General features: G+C 49.4%; 1 protein-coding gene across 1 annotated transcript in view; it reads right to left on the reverse strand.

The window, feature by feature from the left end:
* The window catches only part of LOC113802367 (centrosomal and chromosomal factor), an 18,666-nt gene extending 1,021 nt beyond the window's left edge, over nt 1-17,645 (reverse strand). Inside the window, exons 1-2 of the mRNA XM_070129188.1 lie at nt 16,225-17,645; nt 1-1,940 (exon numbers count right to left, since the gene is read on the reverse strand). The exon at nt 1-1,940 is cut by the window's left edge and continues 1,021 nt beyond it. Coding sequence (XP_069985289.1) covers nt 1,783-1,940; nt 16,225-17,527 — 1,461 coding nt within the window. The 5' untranslated portion in view covers nt 17,528-17,645 and the 3' untranslated portion in view covers nt 1-1,782. The remainder of the gene's footprint in view (nt 1,941-16,224) is intronic.
* Between the last annotated feature and the right edge of the window lie 2,995 nt (nt 17,646-20,640).

Genomic DNA, 20,640 nt, shown 5'->3' on the forward strand with positions numbered 1-20,640 from the left:
TAAGAGGCGAGTCCACCTGACGCGATCAATGACGTCTACACGCAGATGGTGCAGGACAGTCACAGATGGCCTTCAGGTGGCCCAAACAGCTGGACCCTCCCTGGTGACGAGGAACCTCCCGTCGTGGTGCCTTATAAACGACTCAATCCTCACGTACAGCTATAATGCCACGAACAAGATATTATTCTTTAAGATAATTGACTCAGGTAGCCATGCAATAAAGACATTGATACAATGTTTCGATACATTTAAAGTGATAATGATGAATCTTCGTAAATGCGTTTATTCATATTCGCGAACTTCGAAATGAAAGAAAATAAAAGAAGACACAACTGGATTGTACTAGAAATTCACATTCATGACAAATGAACCTAAGAAACGCATGTAAACTTTGTGGAGCAAATTATTGACAGACTTTCAGAAGGACTATAAATAAGATAACAAAAATTAGTATAACTTAAGGGTTAAGACTAAACATACAACCTAAATGTAATCTAAAATGAATGACAGATGAGTTATTGACCAAAAAAAGTTATGATTCATGGACTCTAATAAGCGTATTTTTATTATTTTTCCAAAGAGCTAAATTAACACCTAAAATTCTACCCTAACAATGTCTCTCACTTTCAATCCCGTCTACCTTATCATTAAAAATCCTACTCAGCTTTACAAAACACTAATTAATGCCGACAAGCTTAGTACACCGATGTTTACAGCATCGTTTGTGCAAGACTTAAGGCACGGATTCTAAAAGAGCTCTGGAGGAAAAGGTTCTGGTCCGTTTGCGTCGATAAAGGTCGGCCGAGTGCCAGTGGCGAGAGGATCAAGACCACTTCAATGGCAGATACAAATTCCACAGTGCTATTTCAGAGTCCGTTCCAAAGGGGCTGGCGTAAATAACAGTGAAATATTGCCATAGGATGGAGTGACTGGAATAGATACCTACAAACTAACAAAGTGGATATAGACAACGCTCACTGGCTCAACTAACCCCTGTGTTATTATTACCATTAATATTATAATTCCTGTACGTAGCACACCCATAAGTTTCCACACTTAAAAGTACACCATGAGATAATTAGCGGATGACGAAAAGCTCGCTGATGCGCTGATGACTAAGCGCCGACTACTATGATTCTCGAAGATGACTCGAGTCGGCACTCGATGATTCTGGCTCAACTACGATGTATGACGACTCGCTACGGCGACGACAAGACGACACGGCGACGGGTGACTTCGAGACGACGCGCGTACACGACCCTGCCCCCCGATGGCGCTGCTGCTCTTGTCGTTTTTTGTTTTTGTTTTATTATTTCTCGCTACTAAGCTAATGTGAACTGCGACGACACTGATGATGAAGATGACGACGACGAGGAGGAGGACTGACGATGGCGACGAGGCTCCGGAGGCCAGCACGGCATATCACAGCACAGTGTTGGTTCTGAGAGTGCACGTCGGGGCCGCGGCCCTGGGGCGCTCGCGACTGGGGGTCAGCTCGCGGGGTTGCGGAGAGCAAGAGATACACACATGCATCGTGGTCAGGGAGGCTGCTGGGGACTACACCTTCAACAAGAATCACGTCTTCCGCCGCCGCGAACTCATAGAGCCGCGGCCCTCGAAGACGAGAAGACACTGACTAAACACTAGAAAATCGGATAAAACGACTACGTTTGTTCCCCGAGCTTCCCCCCCGTCGCGCGGGCGTCCCCAGCAGGAGGTGCGGCCAGCCCCATGGCGAGGCGCCCCAGGTCTCGGCCCCGCTGCATGGTAAGCGTAGCGACCTTAATAGGCCAAGTTCCACAAGGGCTGCGGGAGGTAGTGGTGGGCGGCCCCTGGCAGGAGGGAGGAGGTGTGCACGCCGCTACTGCTACTGGAGGAAGTCACGGAGGAGGACAACGGCGTGGAGGGCTCCTTCCAGCTGCCACCCAAGCTAAGCGTATCTGCAAAGGAGGAAAAAGACACGTTAGTATCACAGAAAAGGAAATGCAGGCAAGAATTTAGGACTAAATATCATACTCGCCCTTAATCCGTATATCTCCTGCTTCCGCTTCACCAAATGTATGAGAATGCAATATGCAACAATATCGCACACAGAGAAATCACCTATTCAAAAATAATTCAACCACGCCACGCCCTGGCAACCCTTCCCATACATCCTCTTCCTCTCCGAAACAACAATCGCGGCTGTATAACGAAGGTCCTTCAGGGAAGGTGCGGGCGTGACTGAGAACTTCCCGACGCGACGCCCTTGCTTGCTGCCACCGCCCGCCCACCCGCCCACCGCCCACCCGGACAGCCATGTGGGAAAAGTCTCACACACAAGGCAAACTGCTCCGAGTCACCCGCATGCATTCATCGCCCGCCTTTTTTTTCTCGGTGTTTTTTGTACGGTGAACGACACGTATTTTGCCAGTAAGGGAAAAAGTGTGTGGGAAGAAGAGAGAGGTAAAAGAGATAGGTAGGTAAGGGAAAATAAGAGAGAGAGAGAGAGAGAGAGAGAGAGAGAGAGAGAGAGAGAGAGAGAGAGAGAGAGAGAGAGAGAGAGAGAGAGAGAATTACCCAACACCTTCCCCCCGTCTTCCCTCCTGGGCACACACCGGGTCGCCTGGCGTGTTTATAAGACTATAATGCAACGCCGTCACAACTCCCGTGACCCTAATCTGAGGCAGCATTTTCTCAACCTCGACTCAATCCAAAACAAGGCCACAGACTCGGAGCAGGGAGGGAGGAGGGAGGAGGGAGGAAAGGAGGGAAGGAGGAAAGGAGAGAAGAAGAGGAGGAGGGAAGGAGGGAAGGAGAGGAATGGAAGAGGGGAGAGATGAGAGGGAGGAAAGGGGGAAGGGAGAGATAAGAGGGGGAGAGAGGGAGGGAGGGAGAGAGAGAGAGAGAGAGAGAGAGAGAGAGAGAGAGAGAGAGAGAGAGAGAGAGAGAGAGAGAGAGAGAGAGAGAGAGAGAGCACAATCACCCCAGCGATCAGTACTTCGACCCAGAAAGAGTTAAGCAGAGGGACCAAGAGTTACCTGAAGCGAGAACCAGAGCTCAGAAAGGAGTGCCGACACTGCTCACTCATCATGGGTAATAAGCAAGCCCTTTCCTCGAGGCTGACATATGGGGCCCCGTCAGCTCAGTCGTGACCCTGCCCAGACGTGTTTAAAGAGCTCCCTTATAATCACCCTCATTCTATTTCCATACTCATGTTGATTTTTTTTTTTTTTTTTTTTTTGAAAGTATTGAAGAAACGGATGGAGGTGAGAATAGGCAAAAATAGAACAAACATGATGATGAGATGAAAGAAAGAAAGATGATGAAACGAGAAGGGGAAAGCGGGAGTAGAAGAAAGAAGAAAGGAAAAAGAAAAATTCTAGAGCTGATGCTGCTGACATCAGCGCCAGCGCCGCCACCAGCACGTCCCGCTGGCTGCTTGTCATCGTCGTGCTGTTAACCTTCAGAGCCGTCACTTTGAACTCGGCGCTGGTTAACTTCGGCTAGTCCTTGTTATCGTACGTGGGGGCTATTAACTAGCATGCGGGATGACCTACTTGTGTCAGGGGAAGGGGGATCCTGTTGCAAAATTGCTCGCGTTGGATGTGAATCAAATGTATACACTAAGGTTCGGATCAAGTGATCAGGGCCGAATTATGAAAAGGTGAAATAACAGCGTAAGTAACCTGAATTTGCAACACATAAACCCTTGTCATGCTCTTTTATCGCCGTCAAGTTTTGTAATCAACAGCTCCCTTCTTTCGCCTCGCCTCCCGACCCTTCGCAACGTTGCAAGAGCGATTCTGTAACCTCTCCCTTTTTTGTTGAAGCTGTCACGGCTACCCAATGTCTGGATGTTGACGTCACGGGGAATACAGTTATCTGTTTGTTTTGTGCGGGGCCAAAGAGCCGTGCTGTGCTGGCACCGTCGCCCCCGCCTGGCTGGCACTCTGGCTTCTTTTTGCCGTGACTGTCTGACCCGATTAACGTGGGTAATTTGGGCTCAGCCTCGTCTTTTCGCTTATCCGAATGTTTTCCCTTCTACCGGATCAAGTAGCCTCGTCGCTCTAAGTCTTTTTCAAGGCACGCTGACATACCTTTGTTCGAATCGCCCGAATCAATTATGAACATTGAAAAAAAGCGAAAGAATAGAACATCAACAAGCTTATATAAAAAATATATGACTCAGACAAGCAAGAATACAGGCGCGGAGACAATGCCCATATGCAATAAACTCAAGCGCGAGAGGTTAGCTTGCCACAATGGTTTCACTGTTACAATAGCCTTCATAACGCACAATGGCGCGGCCTCTCCTGAAGGTGACGAGACCCCCCCTCCCCCTCTCCCCCGACACTCGAACCTCACCGACATCTTCCAAGAACATGCTCACAAGAATACACGTTCCTTCTCCATTATTCTTTTTCTTATGAAAACGATTTGCAATTTCGCAATCGGGGAGAGGGGGACCGGGAGTTACGGGCAGGCAGAGAGGGCGAAAGCAACTGCAAACGCAAGTAAAAGAACGAGACAGCCTTGAGGAGTGGCGGGCATGCAGGCACTACTTCCCTTCCCTTCCCTTCCCCCGCGCCAGCCCGCAGAAGGAGCCCGGCGCCAGGCTGTTGACGCCCGAGGCAAGGCAGACGAGTCCTAGTGGGAGGTCATCCAGACTCCTCCTCCGCCTTCAGCAGGCTAATGGGCAGGAGAGGGTAGGGGGGAGTGGGAGTGAGGGGGTGAGGAGGAGGGGCAGGCAGCGTATTCATCTTATTCGTTTTTCACTTCGACTTTTTTTTTTACTACCAAGAAACCCCATTTACTTATTCGGATGGCAACACGAATTTCTAAAGGATCTTTTTCTTGCATTAAGACGGTTTTGCGTAAGTGCTGATATAATCAGGGGGTGACTTCTTGCCAGAGACTCCTTGGGGCTATTGTGTGTGAAGGAGAGCCACCTCTCTCTCTCTCTCTCTCTCTCTCTCTCTCTCTCTCTCTCTCTCTCTCTCTCTCTCTCTCTCTCTCTCTCTCTCTCTCTCTCTCTCTCTCTCTCGTAATCTATGCAAACAGACACGTATTTACCTCATAATCATCGTAATATTAATAATGAACCCAAAGGTCTTGGCAATATTGCTCTATCCGTCACCTAAATGAGCAAACTTCAACTAATTCGTGAGCATCGTTCATGTTAATTATCTTCCACGAAGCCAGGCATCCGCGGTTTCGGACACATCCGGCGGCGCCCTGTCACTTCGAACTGCTCACAGGATGATACGAAACCGGAGGTGACGAACGGCAGGAGCATCCTTTGCCACGCCTGCTGGAATTGTGACGTCAGAGATATTGTTCTGCAAGGTAACATCGTAGAAGAACAATCCGGTTGGAAAGATGTCGACATCCTCATCTGCATTCTGGATATGCTCCATGACGTCAGTGCATGACTGTGAAGCGCGATAACTCATGCTTTCACAAATCCCGCCCGACCCTCTGATGAGAGAACAAGCGGGGAACCCAAGATGCACCAGTCATGACGTCAGCACCAGATAATGACGTCAGCGCAACGTCACGACCTGCAGCCCCGTCCACAAAAACGCTGCGGCTTGAGCATGGTGAGGCCATCACGCTCGCACAGGCGTCTGATGACTCCATATCCACTTTCTCGTTACATTGCCATTCCGCCGACACACGTCCGGTTGTCGACACACAGGCTGCCGGATACGGAGTGGAACATCCGTCACGACCGCCGGAGAGCCAAAGTTAGCGTCGGTTTTCCCCCTAAATCTATCTAGAAATATCGCTTTCACTCGTCCCTTTCCGGCCGAGCAGCAGCGGGGCCTCTGACGACGCGTGGAAGGCCTCAAACTTCCTCCTCCATCTCCGTGAATCCACAGCGGCGGAGGAAAAACCCGTCGGCCGTAACTTCGGCAAGAGCCACGTCCTCGCCCCTCGCTGCATCCGGCTGGCGCGGCGCTCCATCCGCGCCTCCCCACGCCTCGCCTGCGCCTCTGCACCTCGCCTGTGCTACGAGTCATTTCGAGAATTTTGGCAGAGAGAAATACCCCATAAATAGATAGAGAAACAATCATAAATATGTAGACACACACACACACACACACACACACACACACACACACACACACATATATATATATATATATATATATATATATATATATATATATATATATATATATATATATATATATATATGTATATATATATATATATATATATATATATATATATATATATATATATATATACATACGTAATCAAGAAAGACAGGTTTTAACGTAGTGTGTAATGTATGCATTGCCCGGGAACGCACAGCCCTCCCCGTCACTCGAGCAGATTCCACGCCCATTTCAGCTGTTGCAGCGCCCGCGTACCATTCCCTGAAATAATCTAAGAGACGGGAAAAAGATGAAGGGAAATTTGAAAGCAACTTGAGACGCAAAACCCGCCCGCCTCAGTATCCCTGCAGACGTCCTTTACGGAATTCATTACATTATTCATCCAATCCCCGAGTTTCCTTACCGTCGCTCAGGCCCGTAAAGGTCAGTAAGGTCGACAGAAAACGGGTTCGCTGGGGAAATTTCGCCTCCGCCGCCAGAACCGCGGAAACTACAATAACACATTTCAGAGACTCAAGGATTCCGTCGCGGGGGCGAAGCGGAGGCAACTTCTGCACGAGAGATTGCACATGTCTCGCGTACTTTATATATACACGTTCCCCCAAGTAACCCCAAGACTCCGCCGGCAAACTGACAAAGTCTCTCGAAGTTCTTGCGATATCTTTTGTGACGTCGACATGATGCGGGACACGAGATTCGTATCTTTAATAAGTTTAATGCACAAGCCTGCAAGGGGGATGCTGCTCGTCCAGCGACTTCCAAAAGTTCCCCCGGCACTGCGAAACTGCTACGAGACGTAAAATCCACTTCTACACGCCAGTGCAAGCACGCACGCACACACACACTCGACGTCCTTGAACGACCCATCGAAGCTGGACGACCCTCACCTACACGTCTGGCCACGACATACAACAATCACTCCATGAGCAGTCACAGGCTCTGCAGCCCATAACCCTCCCCCCACCCCCTACCCCCCAAAAAAGGAAAAATAAATCTGTAAATCTGTAATGTTCGTCGCTTTTTTCCGTTTTCAATTACCTCGTCGAGGGGAGACACCAAAAATAAAATCAAGGCCGGTTTTCATTCAGCTTTCGAGTAATTTGCAGATATTTCAATTCGAATGGCATCTTTCCCGCCTTCTTTGTGTATGTGCTCTACACGGAAAAATCAATGCTGGAGAACCTTTGTGCGGATGATGTGAATGAGCGAGTAGTGAAAGTGGGGGGGGGGGGCGGCTGGAGGGCGAGGGGCCGAACGTGTGGGTAGAGTGGGAAGAAGGGAGAGAATAAAAAAGGGAGGTGGGGAAACAGAACTCGGAGAGGCGAGTCATTACTGAGCTGAAAACTGCAAATGTTCTTGGAAGAGTCCGAAGCCTAATTGAAGAGGCTCGCTTATTAAGCACATTGTAACGTTCTCTTCTTCGAGGAAATGTTGAATTAATCCAAACATTTTACGGCCTCATTTCTTACGGATATAATGCCGCGTGAATCCACTGTAACTACAAAGCACAGGAGATTATTACGAGCACAATGATAGGGTCTCCTGTACACCGCGGAGGATAAACAGCAACCTTTACCACAAACACCGTACCTCGCTGCGTCAACACCCGCCCAATAAGCCGGAGCCTAGGATTAAGCGGCAGTTCTTAGGGACCATTAATAAATCCCAACAGGCGTCCCGGTTATATGGACGTCAGATCCCGCCGTCGTTACCAGAAGCTCCTTGCATTAAATATCTTGTTTGGCGGCCGTTCGCGGGCTGTATGTACTCGCCTGTGGGAAGTCGCCTTTTCATGGGGATCTATTTCTCGGAGGCAATTATACCCCGAGTCCTTGGTATTTACGAAATAAATCGTCGAAGATACGTCTAACAGGCATCTGCGCAGGGATGGTAAGTGCACTCGGCCCCGTCAGTAAACAGCCTGAAGAGAGATTACCTTCTGTAGGGACCGCTGCCACCGCCAACCCACGGCCCGCTTGTACACTGGGGGCAAATACCCTCCAGCTGTGGTAGGTCTGCTCTTGTTTCGCCTTCGGTTATTAAACAACGTGATTACTTTTCATTAATAAGTAATATCTTTCGGAGGAAGAACGCAACAAAGGGGTCGAAATGGAAGCATCTGTTGCACTGAAGGAGCTCGGAACAAATCTCAACAAAGGAAGCTGGAACATGTGTATGGTACGAGTACACACGCATCCGATCTTGGAACGAGTGAGGAAAGAACAGGAGGCAGAGCCAGATAACAGTACCATTACAACAGCAGCTGCACTGGCTACACTCCAGCACAGGACCCGCTCCATACATCACTTGGGCTTGCTGCCGTCGTGCTGTCTTGGGAAAGCGTTGCTGTTTGTCAGAGCATAAGTGGGCTGTGCCTTAGGCCTACCCTGCCTCGGTAACGGAAAGAGATGGCGGTGTTCTATACAGCTGAAGTCAGGGATTCTTTAGGGAGAACGCCCTAAGGCAGCTTGTGATGTGGGTGAACATGTCAGTACACAAGACGTTGCTAAAAGGACCGCGTTTGTTTGTTTGTTTGTGTGTGTGTGCGTTGTGGAGTTGTTTATTGTATTGCGTGTGTTTACGAGCTTCCTTGAGCACATGATCACATTTCCTCTTTGATAGCGAAATACAAACACACATTCAAAAACACAAATCTTTCGTGAGCGAGCGGGGACTCAATCAATACATGTTTACGCCCCACACGAGCCGCCCCAGGGAACAAAAGTCACGCCGGAGAATCCACTGAAACGTGAATAACTTGTGAGAGTGGTGAGAGGGGGAGGAGGGGAGGGAGGGAATGGGATGTGGCATAGAGGGAGGCAGGAAAGGGGAAAGAGGGTGAGAGGGAGAAAGGAGAGAAGGCGAGAGAGGGAAGGAGGGAGGGGAAGGGGAGAGGAAGGGAGAAAGAGAGAGAGAGAATAAAGACCTTGCCTACTTTTCTTACCTCGACCCATGCGATTGCCATCTTCAATCAAAAGGCTGATATGATTACGTGTCTTAATAAGAGTACGACCTTTTCCTCCTCTTTACAAACGTGTTTAATCAAATTCATAAAAGGAAAACATTTCTAAGCTACTATTCTACCAAACACGCTTTAATAAACCGTCTAAAATCTATTTTGAAATTTACATTAATTCATGCACATTTCCCCCCGCCGCGACAAAATAAAAAAAAAGTAAAAAAACATCTTCCCCGCTTCTTAACGAACGAAACGAAGCAATCTGAAAGCGAACTAAAACTAGTGGTTCTGCGAGCGCCGCCGGTCTCTACACGCCGTCCCCGCCCCACCCCCTCCTTCCCCTCCCCTTCCCAGCTGATACAAAAGCCTTCAAAGTCAGTCTATAATGGCAGTTTGGGGAAGGTTCATTTTCGTTCTCTTGTGTCTATTATTCAGAGGATTTCGAGACTGAAAGAAAGATGTATTTGTTTCCACCTCCCTGTATCTACCTCTAAAACCAGTATGTGTGTGTATATCGATTGATAGATAGATAGATAGATATATAGATAGATAGATAGATAGACAGATAGATAGGTGTGTGTGTGTGTGTGTGTGTGTGTGTGTGTGTGTGTGTGTGTGTGTGTGTGTGTGTGTGTGTGTGTGTGTGTGTGTGTGTGTGTGTGTGTGTGTGTTCCAGAAATGTCTAACCAGCGTGAGGGAAATAATCTATGCATGGAAAAAGAGAAAGGTTTTGGACAGTCGCCGGGGTCGTAAATAAGCGAGCGCCCATGCACGCAACAGGGCCCATGATGCATGAGGCTCGGCATAAAACAGGAAACGGTTATCGTGCGCCGGGGATCATTTGGGATACGGTTATCCAATTCGAGCGACTCCTGAGGGATCGGCCGGCCCGCGTCTCGCCCGGAGAATAATAAATATCCACGCGCACATGTACAATTTCCCGCGCGGAGAAAGCCGGGGACGCCGCGCGGGGGAAACGTGTAATAATATCAATATGATTAACCTCCGGCGCACGCAACCGCCGCACGACCTCCTGTTCGTCAAGCAATTAGCGGAATCCCACTTCCTCGTGACTGCGCCGGCCCCCAGTCACACCCGCGACCCAAGGACCATCATTCACTCGGGGGAGGCGCCCCCAGGGGACTAGTGGGCTCTGGCTGGCGGGGGCGAAGAGGCAGGCGGCGGGGGAGAAGAGGCAGGCGGCGGGGAGGGAGGGAGGAGGAGGAGGAGGGGGGGACAGGTTCCTCTTGTCAAGCCGAGGGTAATGGAACCAGTAATTATGACGCGGAGACATTCTTTAAGCTAATGAATATCATCTCGTGAATGAAAGCAATAGTATTCCTAATGTTAATACAAACATACCTTATACAACCTTTACAACCTTAATAGAAAAGAGGACCAAATCTCCCGCCATTCTCCCACTCCCACCCCGCCCTCCCCTCCCCCTGCCGCCCCACTCCGCTCCGCCCTATGATTACTCAGGCACCGGCTGAGAGCGAGCCAATCGTGGCATTAGCGACATCGAATCACAACATGCCGGCTGGGAGATCAGGCCGCCGCCGCCGCCACGAGTTGTGTTCCCGTGCCGTGTGTAGGCTTACCTCGGCGTGCGGGGAAAGGGCGAGGGGGGAGAAGAGAGGAAGGGAGGGTGGGGGAGGGGAGGAGGTAGAAGGTAATGGGAAGGGAGGAGGAGGGAAGAGGGAAGACAGGGAGTGAACAGCGTTGCCACTTTTTTATTGTATACAGTCTTGTACGAACTTGGGGTCTTTCTCCTCCCATTTTCTATAAAAATGGGCGTCTCAGAGTGGGTCTTGAGCCTGGCATTCAGCGGCGCACGGAGAATGCCAGGCGAAGCGCGTGAAATCCACTAGGAAGTATCTAAGGGTGTCATGAACTCGCTATATTCCGTGAGACTGGGATTGTGCGAGGATGAGAAGAGGGAGGGAAAAATGCGCGGACGATTTCGAGAGGGAAGAAGAGAAAGGATAAGAAAAGAGGAGGGGAAAGAGGCGAGCTGGGGGGAAGAGAGAAGAGAAAAGAGAGAGGAGGGAAAACAGACAGCGAAAGAGCACGTCGTGTCTTCAACCGCGTCCCGTGCCTCGTAAATGGAAGGAGGCCACGACCTTAGAGTGGCAGCCGCCGCCCCTGACCTCTCTCTTCCTGACGCAGCGGCGGTGTAGAAGAGCCTCTACACCCTTACCCCCGTTTCGCCATCGCTCCCTCTTCTCCCTCCTGAACGCCCTTTGAAGCGCTCCCTTTTCCAACGCTCTCGACTCGCTCTTAAACACCCTTTTCCAACTCTCCCGACACACTCGCTCTTTCATTTAGCCATCTGCCTCCCATAATATAATCTATGTACGGAGTTCTGTATATAAATAAACATACGGTTAAGGGTGCCGGGGGGGGGGGGGAGTTAAAGTGAACCCCAAAAAGTTTATTTTATTATAATATATTCAAAAAAGTAACCCTAGTAAACGGACCCAGAGCGTGGGAATAGCGACAGGCGGAATTTTGGAGTGAGGGGGGAAGAGAGAGAGAGAGAGAGAGAGAGAGAGAGAGAGAGAGAGAGAGAGAGAGAGAGAGAGAGAGAGAGAGAGAGAGAGAGAGAGAGAGAGAGAGAGAGAGAGAGCATGCTGGCTGAGCGAAGGAAGCGAGGAGACGGGGTCCTGAGGGAAGCGTGGGGGGAAGGGAGAGTGGGAGGCGAGGGGCGGATGGGGGCAGGGGAGGAAGGGAGATGAGACGAGGACGTGAAGGGGAGAGAGGAGAGGGGGAGAGGGGTACAAGTATGATTAAATGGAACGGTACCTAGGAGGGTGGGGGGTATATTTTCGCCGATTCCGAGTGTGGCATTGTGAAGATTAATGTCTCTTATATCGGGGAACGGGGAGAGAATGAAGCGAGGGAGGGAATGGGGGCGGAGGGGGGGGGAGGCTTACAGCCAAGCTCATACTGACGCGCTGATAAACTTTGTTAAGTTCTCGGACAAACAGAAGGAATTAATTTCGCAATGTGCGTGTGTGCGCGCGCGTACGTGTGCATAAATATATGCACTTATACAGAAATATATGCATATACATATTTACTTATATGCACGGCCCTTGCTGTCTCACAAACACGATCTGTTTACGAAGCGCCGCGTCCGTTCCTGCGGAAAATATGTTTAACGAGGCCGTGTCAATGGGGAGAGAATGGTCACAATCGGCCCCAACCCGCGGCCCTTCTCGCGCCTAGGTGGGAGTCCCTTATTGTTACCACCGGGAGCATGGGGGAGGGGCGGGGGCTGGGGGGGGGGGGGGGGGGGAGGTGACAGGGGAGTGGTTCCCCACGAGGAAAGGAAGGTCGGATGGGAAGGGGAGGGGGGTTAAGGGAGGGGTGACGACGCAAGTTTTCCCATCAACCCACCGACAAACTTTTCAGGTAGTCTATTTAACTTCTTTTATTGTCGGCGTCCCAGTACTTTTTATATGCATGTATTCTAAACACGACCGTACCTCTACCCCCCCCCCTCCCCCGACCGCTCGTACGGTACGACAGCCTCCCCACACCAACCCCCCCCCTCCCCCGACAGTCCTCACGCACAGCACGCATTCGTTATTCTCCAAAAAATAATCCCGGAAAAAATCCTACCGAGCACATTGCGTCCCGTTGTGAAGAGAAAAAAAATCCTTCTAAAATCTGTGCGAAGAGGAGAAAAAATCCCCAAACCTGCACCCGTTTGGAGTCAGCATCAGACGGTCGCATGATGTTATGAATCATTCCGAACTCAGCAATCCATGCGGTTTAGTGCAACGATGCAACGTCCCCCCCCCGCTCCCTTCCGTCATCCCGCCCGCGCCAAGTTTCATGATTCATAAAAGATGAAAGGAACGAATAAAATATGAGCATAAAGAACAAACCGGCGCTTCGTTCGGGAGACAAATGACCGTGTGAGCGCCGCCTCATTGTTGCCAACGTAAATGGCACGCCGAAGTTGCCGCCTTTTTTCTCCTTTTGGGCGGATCAGACGGATCGCTTTGTGTCAGAGAGAATGAGCAGCGTATCAGTGGGGAAAACCCTTATGAATCCAACTAATCCATCAGCTGTGATGGGGCAGCGCTCAGACACACTGACCCTCAGCTGATCAGACACGAAAGCAAATAAATAGGTCGTCCACCCTTCTCCCCTCCTCTCCCCTCCTCTCCCCTCGCAGACCCCCGGCCACAGCCTCGCCCTCTGCAGTTCAATCGTTACCGGGTCAATTGCTGATATGTATCTCACGGCTCTTAACCGGCGTGCCACGCGAGCTATGGCACCTCTCCATCTCCCGTCCCTCCACCGGCCGGCCATACCTCGCTCCCATCGCCTCACTGAAAATAGTCTCCGGCGAAATCAACCGATTATTTAGTTTCGTGACAATGAAAGGCAATTATCCAGCATATACATGAATATTTTCGAGATCATTTGCGAGGTCCGTTACACTAATCAACCATTACCGATGTTTATAATTGCAGGCAGCCACCTCGCGGGCGTTGTGCGGGCAGTGCTGGCCGTAAACATGTGGCGATCGACCGCACGTCCAGCACGCTGCTCGCCAAGCTGCTCGCCGACCACACAGCACCACTCGCTCGCCGCAGCAGCACCTCGTCAAAATACTTTTTAAAATCCACGCCGCGAGGACCAAATGCTACGGCCTCATGGGGATAGAGGATAGGAGGGGGAAGGAGGGGAAGGGGCGATGATCTAGCCTGCGTTCTTCACACGGCGGCATCACCAATATCTAATCTGGGCTCGGCGAGGCAGCGCGGTCCTCCTGGATACATTTCAAGCTCCATAAACCACTCGGAACAGCCCATAAAGCAACATGAGTTTGAGATGCTTGCCTAGGGAGGGAAGGGAAGGGAGGAGGAGAGGCAGGTGGTGGGTGGGGAGGGCACGGCCTTTCTCGTCCCCAACCATCCCTCCCTCCCTCCCTATCCTCCCTCATCCTCCCGTTCATAAAGCTTGACAAACTGGACTTCGGCAACTGGGGAGAGACAACTTCCACACCCACACTCCCATCCCTCACCCGCGCCAGGCCAAGGGGGGTCCGGGAGGAGGGGAGAGGGCGGCAGAGGCTGGGAAGGAGAGGGGGAGGGGGGGGAGGGAGAAGGTTGCACATACGTACTGTCGTTTATGAATCAACCGCAAGACTCGCCCACGTCAACAGAAAACGTTACTCATCAACAGCAATAATTCTTCTGCGGTGTGCGTTCTCGACCGTGCTAATGATGGATGACGTTTTCGCTTTCAGTGCTGCTGTCACAACGTTTTTTCCATGCTTAATACACTCGGCGTGGCGCATAATGAGATGACCCTCCGCCAAAGACCGATTCTTTTTTTTTTCTTCTTTGAGGAGAACTAAAAAAGAACATTAATTCCTTAATCATCGTAACATAAAAGAGGATGGCGTGTTAATCCCGATTGACTGCGCAAGGAAGGCGGGGTCATGAACACGCAAGTCATGACAATAGACACTTGAAGTAAATGATCCATTACTTATCTGCACTGAATTCTGCTTAACTCTGGCTTATTTATAGTCCGAAATAGCTATCGCTCTGAATGATATTAGGATCAATAACTCCAATAAAAAGACACTGCATACATCGCTTAAAATTTCGCCAGCGCCTCCAACCCACACCCCATTCCTCCTTCCCCTCTCCCTATCCTCCGGTCGTCATGCTCATTATCCTTAAACTTCTCGACCACGCCCAAGGCCTAAAATAAAATCAGGAGAGAAAAAAAATATGGATTGCGGCCGTGGATACATAGTCCCGCCTCCACCCACGGCGACACTGAGGAATTGTTGGCTCGGTCATGCCTCAAGCTTCCTCGGTGAGAACGAGGCCAAATATCTTTTTCCCACTATTTTCTGATGAAGCCAGGTCAGTAGTGTGCGTACAACTTACTACTTCTACAGCTCATAGATTCAACAAAAAATCGACAACATAAAAAGGCCTTCCAGTTTTGAGAGTTGTGCAGGGAAAATAGTCAGAAAAACATAGTTGGGAACTCGGCTGGGCCGGCTGCCAAGTGACCAATTTTCTACCTCTCTTTCTTAACTTGCACTGTGCTTTACGTTTGGACAGAATATATACCGAGCACTAAACTACTTCTGCGTAATAACATTTGAAGTATAGAGGTTCTGAGAAAGAATAATGATCAAATGATAAAATCCTTCATCTGATATGTCTTCACCAAATGTTTTTCTTTACCTTGCCAACTCGCATGAACGCCTGACAGGTGGTGGATTCACTTTGTTTCTTTGCTTTTCATTTTCTTTCGTCAACATAAAATCTGACACATTTCCCCCGCTTAAACAGGTAAAAAATAATCTCTCACTTCTACATCGCCTATGAAAATAGTATTAGGCTACAACAGGATGACAAATGACAAATTTTGTATGTCAACAACATATGAATGTACATTTCAAATATTCACAAGACAAGATTTTTTTTATATTAACGAACACTTTCTATTTCCTATTTTTGAAAGATACTTAAAACGTTGGCGGTTGCTTGATTTTTTCTTTCTTAATCACATACGAGTCCAGACATTGGTAAGTAATGCAACAGAGTCAGTTTCACATATAATGCAACTCTGAATGAAAACGTGCAAACGAACGAAAAAGTACGGTAAAAGGCTAAATAATTTGCATGCGTACTATCCATGCATGCACACCTGTTGAAGCTATGGAAGGCTGATTTCCCTTGTGCATTATGTGAGTTCAAAGTATTTTTTTCATTTTGAACACTTTCGCGTCACAATTCTTCAACACTGTCGTAACTAACACATATACAAAATATTCCAGGGAAACTTTTATAACGAATATCAAATGTGTAAAATATTAATACTAAAGTGATAATTTAAACTGAAACACTACACACACTTAAAAACATGCAAATGTCCACTTCATATACATTAATTCACTTAAAATAAAAATCACATTGATAAATATTTTCATTTTCAACATTTCATCGAAAAACACATGAACATTTATATTAACTTTCTGTTCGTTACTACACTGAACACTAATTATCACACTTTGAACAAAATATGAACTACTGTGGACTTAGCGTATTTTCTGTGATTAGGGAAGTAGTGAAACGTGGCGCGCAAACACCGTAGACTTTGCATCCTTACCTGCCACAAAATCGTCTGTGAGGTCGACGGGCGTGCAGAATCCTGAGTCGACGAGGCCGCGGGTACGATCAGACGCCCACTCGCCGCCCGCAGTCTCGGCGCCCACAGAACAGCCGGAGTCCCTGGACAGACCCACGGTGTGAAGGAGCGAGGACGTGGAGACAGCGGGGGCCTGCTGCAATGTTTGTTGCTGCTGTTGCTGTTGTTGCTGCTGCTGGACGGGCTGGAGGGAGCGAGGGGTGAGAGCGTGAGCCCTCGCCAGGTCCAAGGAGGTGGTGAGGGAGGCGCCCATGCCCATGTGCTGGTGAGCCATGGGAGGGGCGGGCGCCGCGGCAAGAGCACCCATAGAGGTAGATAATGCTCGTGGGCGTGGGTGGACATGTACAGCACCGCCTGTCACCCTGGCTGGCCGCCCACTTCCTAAGTAATCCGGGAGATTGACACTGCTGGCGACAGACAAACCACGACGGGTTCGCGCCGCCCGCAACTTGGGTGAGCCGCCTGCAGTCCCACGTGTGGGCGTGCGGGCAAGAAGTGAGGGCGGCAGACCCGGAGCCACAAACTCTGCCTGTGGAGGAGCCATAGCAGCTGCTCGAGGGTTGCAGCAGGGCCCGAGACACCGGCCACCACTTCCCCACACCAACTGCTGCTGCTGTTGCTGCTGCTGAAGCAACGCTGCACTACTTCTGCTGGTAGTGCTGGTCATGGTGCTGGCGCTGCTGCTCACGCCCATCATGCTAGCATCGCGGACATTCTGTACACTTCTTGCACTTTGGCTCTGTACACTTCCTATATTTTGGTTCTGCACACTTCTTGCACTCTGGCTCTGTACACTTCTTGAAGCACTTTGGCTATGCACACTTTGTACGTTTCTAACACTCTGTGCATTGACTGATTTGACACTAGAAGAATTACAGTTGGGATTTCCACACATGCACCAGGTTCGCTGCTGTGTGCTGCGGGACGCCCTCGCCCCGGCCACTTGCTGGTGCTGCTGTGGGTTGGGCAGCTGCAATGGGGCCAGAGGGCGGGCTGCCCCTGACGTGGCCACCATGGCAGTGGGCGAAGGAGTCACGACGGCTCTGGACCTAGCCCGTACGGCTGATACATATCCTGGGTGTATCATAAGAATAGGCTCCGAGCCCTTCGGCGGATAGATGTGAGCGGGAAGGTCATACTCCACGGAGGTTTCCACTTGTAACGGTGAAAAATAATCCTTCTGGGGGTCAATAAGCGGCTTTCGTGAGGGCGAAGCATGTGGGGTCATGCTAGGATACGACCCGCGACATACACTCGACACCATCTTGCCTCTCGCCACCACTACCAACACTTCATATAACACCACAGACACCACATGGGAGATCACTCAGCGATTCAAGAAACGTGCTCCCTCTCTGACGTGCTAACCCTGACTGATCCCAGCAGATGGCCCGCTACAGAAGATGGGTGCGTGCTCACTAAACCTCACGGTCTCCGCGCACCGTCTCTTTTTATCGATTACTTGATATTGTGTTTTATTCAATGTTTGAGTTTTGTTATGAGATACTAAGACGAACTGATATATTCAAAAGTTCAGAATGTTGCAAATAATTTTACATATTTTTCAGAGTTCGTGAGAATCAGCATCAGTCTGTGACAAAGGAAGCGTAGCAGCTGGGACTGGCTGGGCATGCGGGCGGTCATTGGGGCATAAAGATCACAAAGAAATCACCAGCCACCCTCCCACAAAGAAAATATCCTTAGTTTGGAACCCGACACGTCGGTGCATTCCGCCGGGGATGGTGTGGATTTGTCCTTTGCTGTTTGAATACTTCTTAGAATATATTCCGGTACATTGAGCGAAAGCCCTTCTAAAGAGCGGCCTCCTGCTCTCTAATCCGCCTAACGGCTTTATATTTATGTTGTAATACATTGACGGTCATGACTGCCGCGAGCGATTGATTAGCGTTGCCGATGCACACGACCGAGGTAAATTAACGGAAATTCCATTCCAAGTTCGACAACTCTTGTAATATAAACATGTTGGTACTCGATCTCGGACTTCCGGAGGGTCCAAGAGATGTCTCGCCTGTCAGTCGCCCTCCTCTCTAGGCCCGTGGACGGCTTCAGTAATCAGCCAGTACGCCAGGAAGAGGAAACGGCGGACAGCACTTAGTTCACCCGCAGGTTAAAGTAATTACATTGAATGTACAAAGAGGGGGGTAATGTAGCGATTCCTGCCGGGGCTGTAGGCGGTCTGATGTGAAAGTCTGCGGCCACGTGGTCGAAGAATACGATCTTTTTTCTCATGTATATTTTACTTTCAAATAAAAGCCACGAAATCGATGCCCCCAACCCGTTCCGAGATCCCGAAGTAGCTCGCATCATCGAGGAGCCAAGTATTCAAAACGCAGCCTAATCCAATGTCTTGTCAATACAGATGGCGCGGCGATAAAACGTTTGCCAAGCTCCAACGAAAAGCATTCCCCATCTCGAGTGATTTATGTCGGCAATGAAAATTTAATTCAGCATCGATTCGTGACCACACACGCTCGATGCTGAATGTGTCTGTGGGGACCGGGGAAGAGGGGGGGGGGCGTGTGAGCGCTCAACAAAACGCAAAACTTAGCTGATATTACCTTTAATAATTAATCGGGGGACACGACGCAAAGTTACTGTGGTTCCTGCTCACCGCTGAAACTGTTCACCCTCTCCGCACTAACTTGTTCATTCTACCTTTCTCGTTCTCTCTCTCTCTCTCTCTCTCTCTCTCTCTCTCTCTCTCTCTCTCTCTCTCTCTCTCTCTCTCTCTCTCTCTCTCTCTCTCTCTCTCTCTCTCTCTCAACGCTCTTCGTTTAATTTCAGGAACGAAAACTTTATTGCAAGTAAAACGTTTGTCTTATGAATGCACAGCCTTGTGAACGAACGTGTTCTTTGTTGTTCATTGTTCGTTTCGAGATTGCCATCCTAGAACTATCAGGCGGATCAATTTCTCTAACAATGGACAATGAGAACAGTGATATAACTATAAAGTGTATTTTATTATATATCCACATATCTTAACGATTAATGGCACGGATACGCTGAATAATGACATACCTATAAATACCAAAACGTAAATAATTCAACGAAATATAGTATATTCACTCCAGAATAAATATTCTGCAGAAATGTCGTACAAACCGGAATATCATAAAGGGAACAGACCTATAAATGTGTACATAAATCTCTAGTTGACAACAGCGAGCAGTAGCCACATCGGGGGTAAAAAAAAAACTAATTCGAGATGAGATTAACAAACTCCAAAGTTTCTTTCTTCAGCTCGCACATTAGGGTATCTCGCTATAAGTTACTCATTTAAGTAAGCTTGCCTGAATATGTGGTTGTGATTAAGAGAGTATTTGCGCTTTTTCTGGGTTAAGTCTCGGCGAATAACTAGCACGAAGACCCGACCGTTAGGCTGCGGGAGGAACTTGGAAAATCTCTTAAATCGTGGCTTGCCGGGAGATTTCTGCAATACGCTCGATGACCGCGGGAGTTAGGGTAATATTAAGCAAGACAGCTTTGCAATAATTAGATCAGCGATTCGACGGGTTTGTCTTTGATTTTATTATGGTGGAGCTGATGGCGGCACGCAGGGTGTTGGGTGCGGGGGGGGGGATGGGAGGGGCTGCGGGCTAGTGGGGGGGGAGGGGGGTTGGCGTGAGAAGCCCCACCATCTATACAACGTTAGGCTCTTCGCTGTTGCCACCTTTTCACGCTCTAAGTATTTATTAAATTGGTTCGTTCTTTTTTCATTGCCCAACGTGGTGGAATTCCTCTCGACATGTATTCTCTCCTCGTTCGTATTCTTCGCTGTTAAAGCCAAATTTTTCGAACAATTATCACATTCGGAGATGAGAAATCTTTAGACCCACTAAAAAGAAAAGAAAAAAAAAGGTCGACCGACACGAGGGCGCTCCGGACCCGACCGCGGGATCGCCGAGGGTCCCCCAAGGCCCGCCCATTAAATCGCCAATTGGGTGTTATCGGTAAAGAGCGATTGTCGTTCTACTCCTCACCCCCCTCCCGCACCTCACCCTCCCCTACCTCCCCTCACCCCACCTCCCTTCTCCCCCATCTCCTATCTTCCCCTCCCAACCCATCCCACTTTCCCTCTCCTCCCCTCCCCCACCTCCTATCTTCCCCCAACCCCTCCCACACCTCCCCTCTCCCCCTTTCCTACCTCCTATCTCCCCCACCCCCCTCTTTCCCTCCCCTTTCCCCTCCTTCCCCTCGACACAATGCGTACACTCCACTCCTCTCCCTTAATAACTGGCTTTATCGGCCGCACCGTTTTAATCCAAGCGTTAGTCGATTTATACTTGTAGATCGAAATCTTGTTTAGGGAACTGATTTGTAATTGCTAAAAAAAAGTACGTAAGCGGATTGGGAAAC

This window comes from Penaeus vannamei, chromosome 13, assembly GCF_042767895.1.
Source record: "Penaeus vannamei isolate JL-2024 chromosome 13, ASM4276789v1, whole genome shotgun sequence".
In the NCBI taxonomy this organism is placed as follows: domain Eukaryota; kingdom Metazoa; phylum Arthropoda; class Malacostraca; order Decapoda; family Penaeidae; genus Penaeus; species Penaeus vannamei.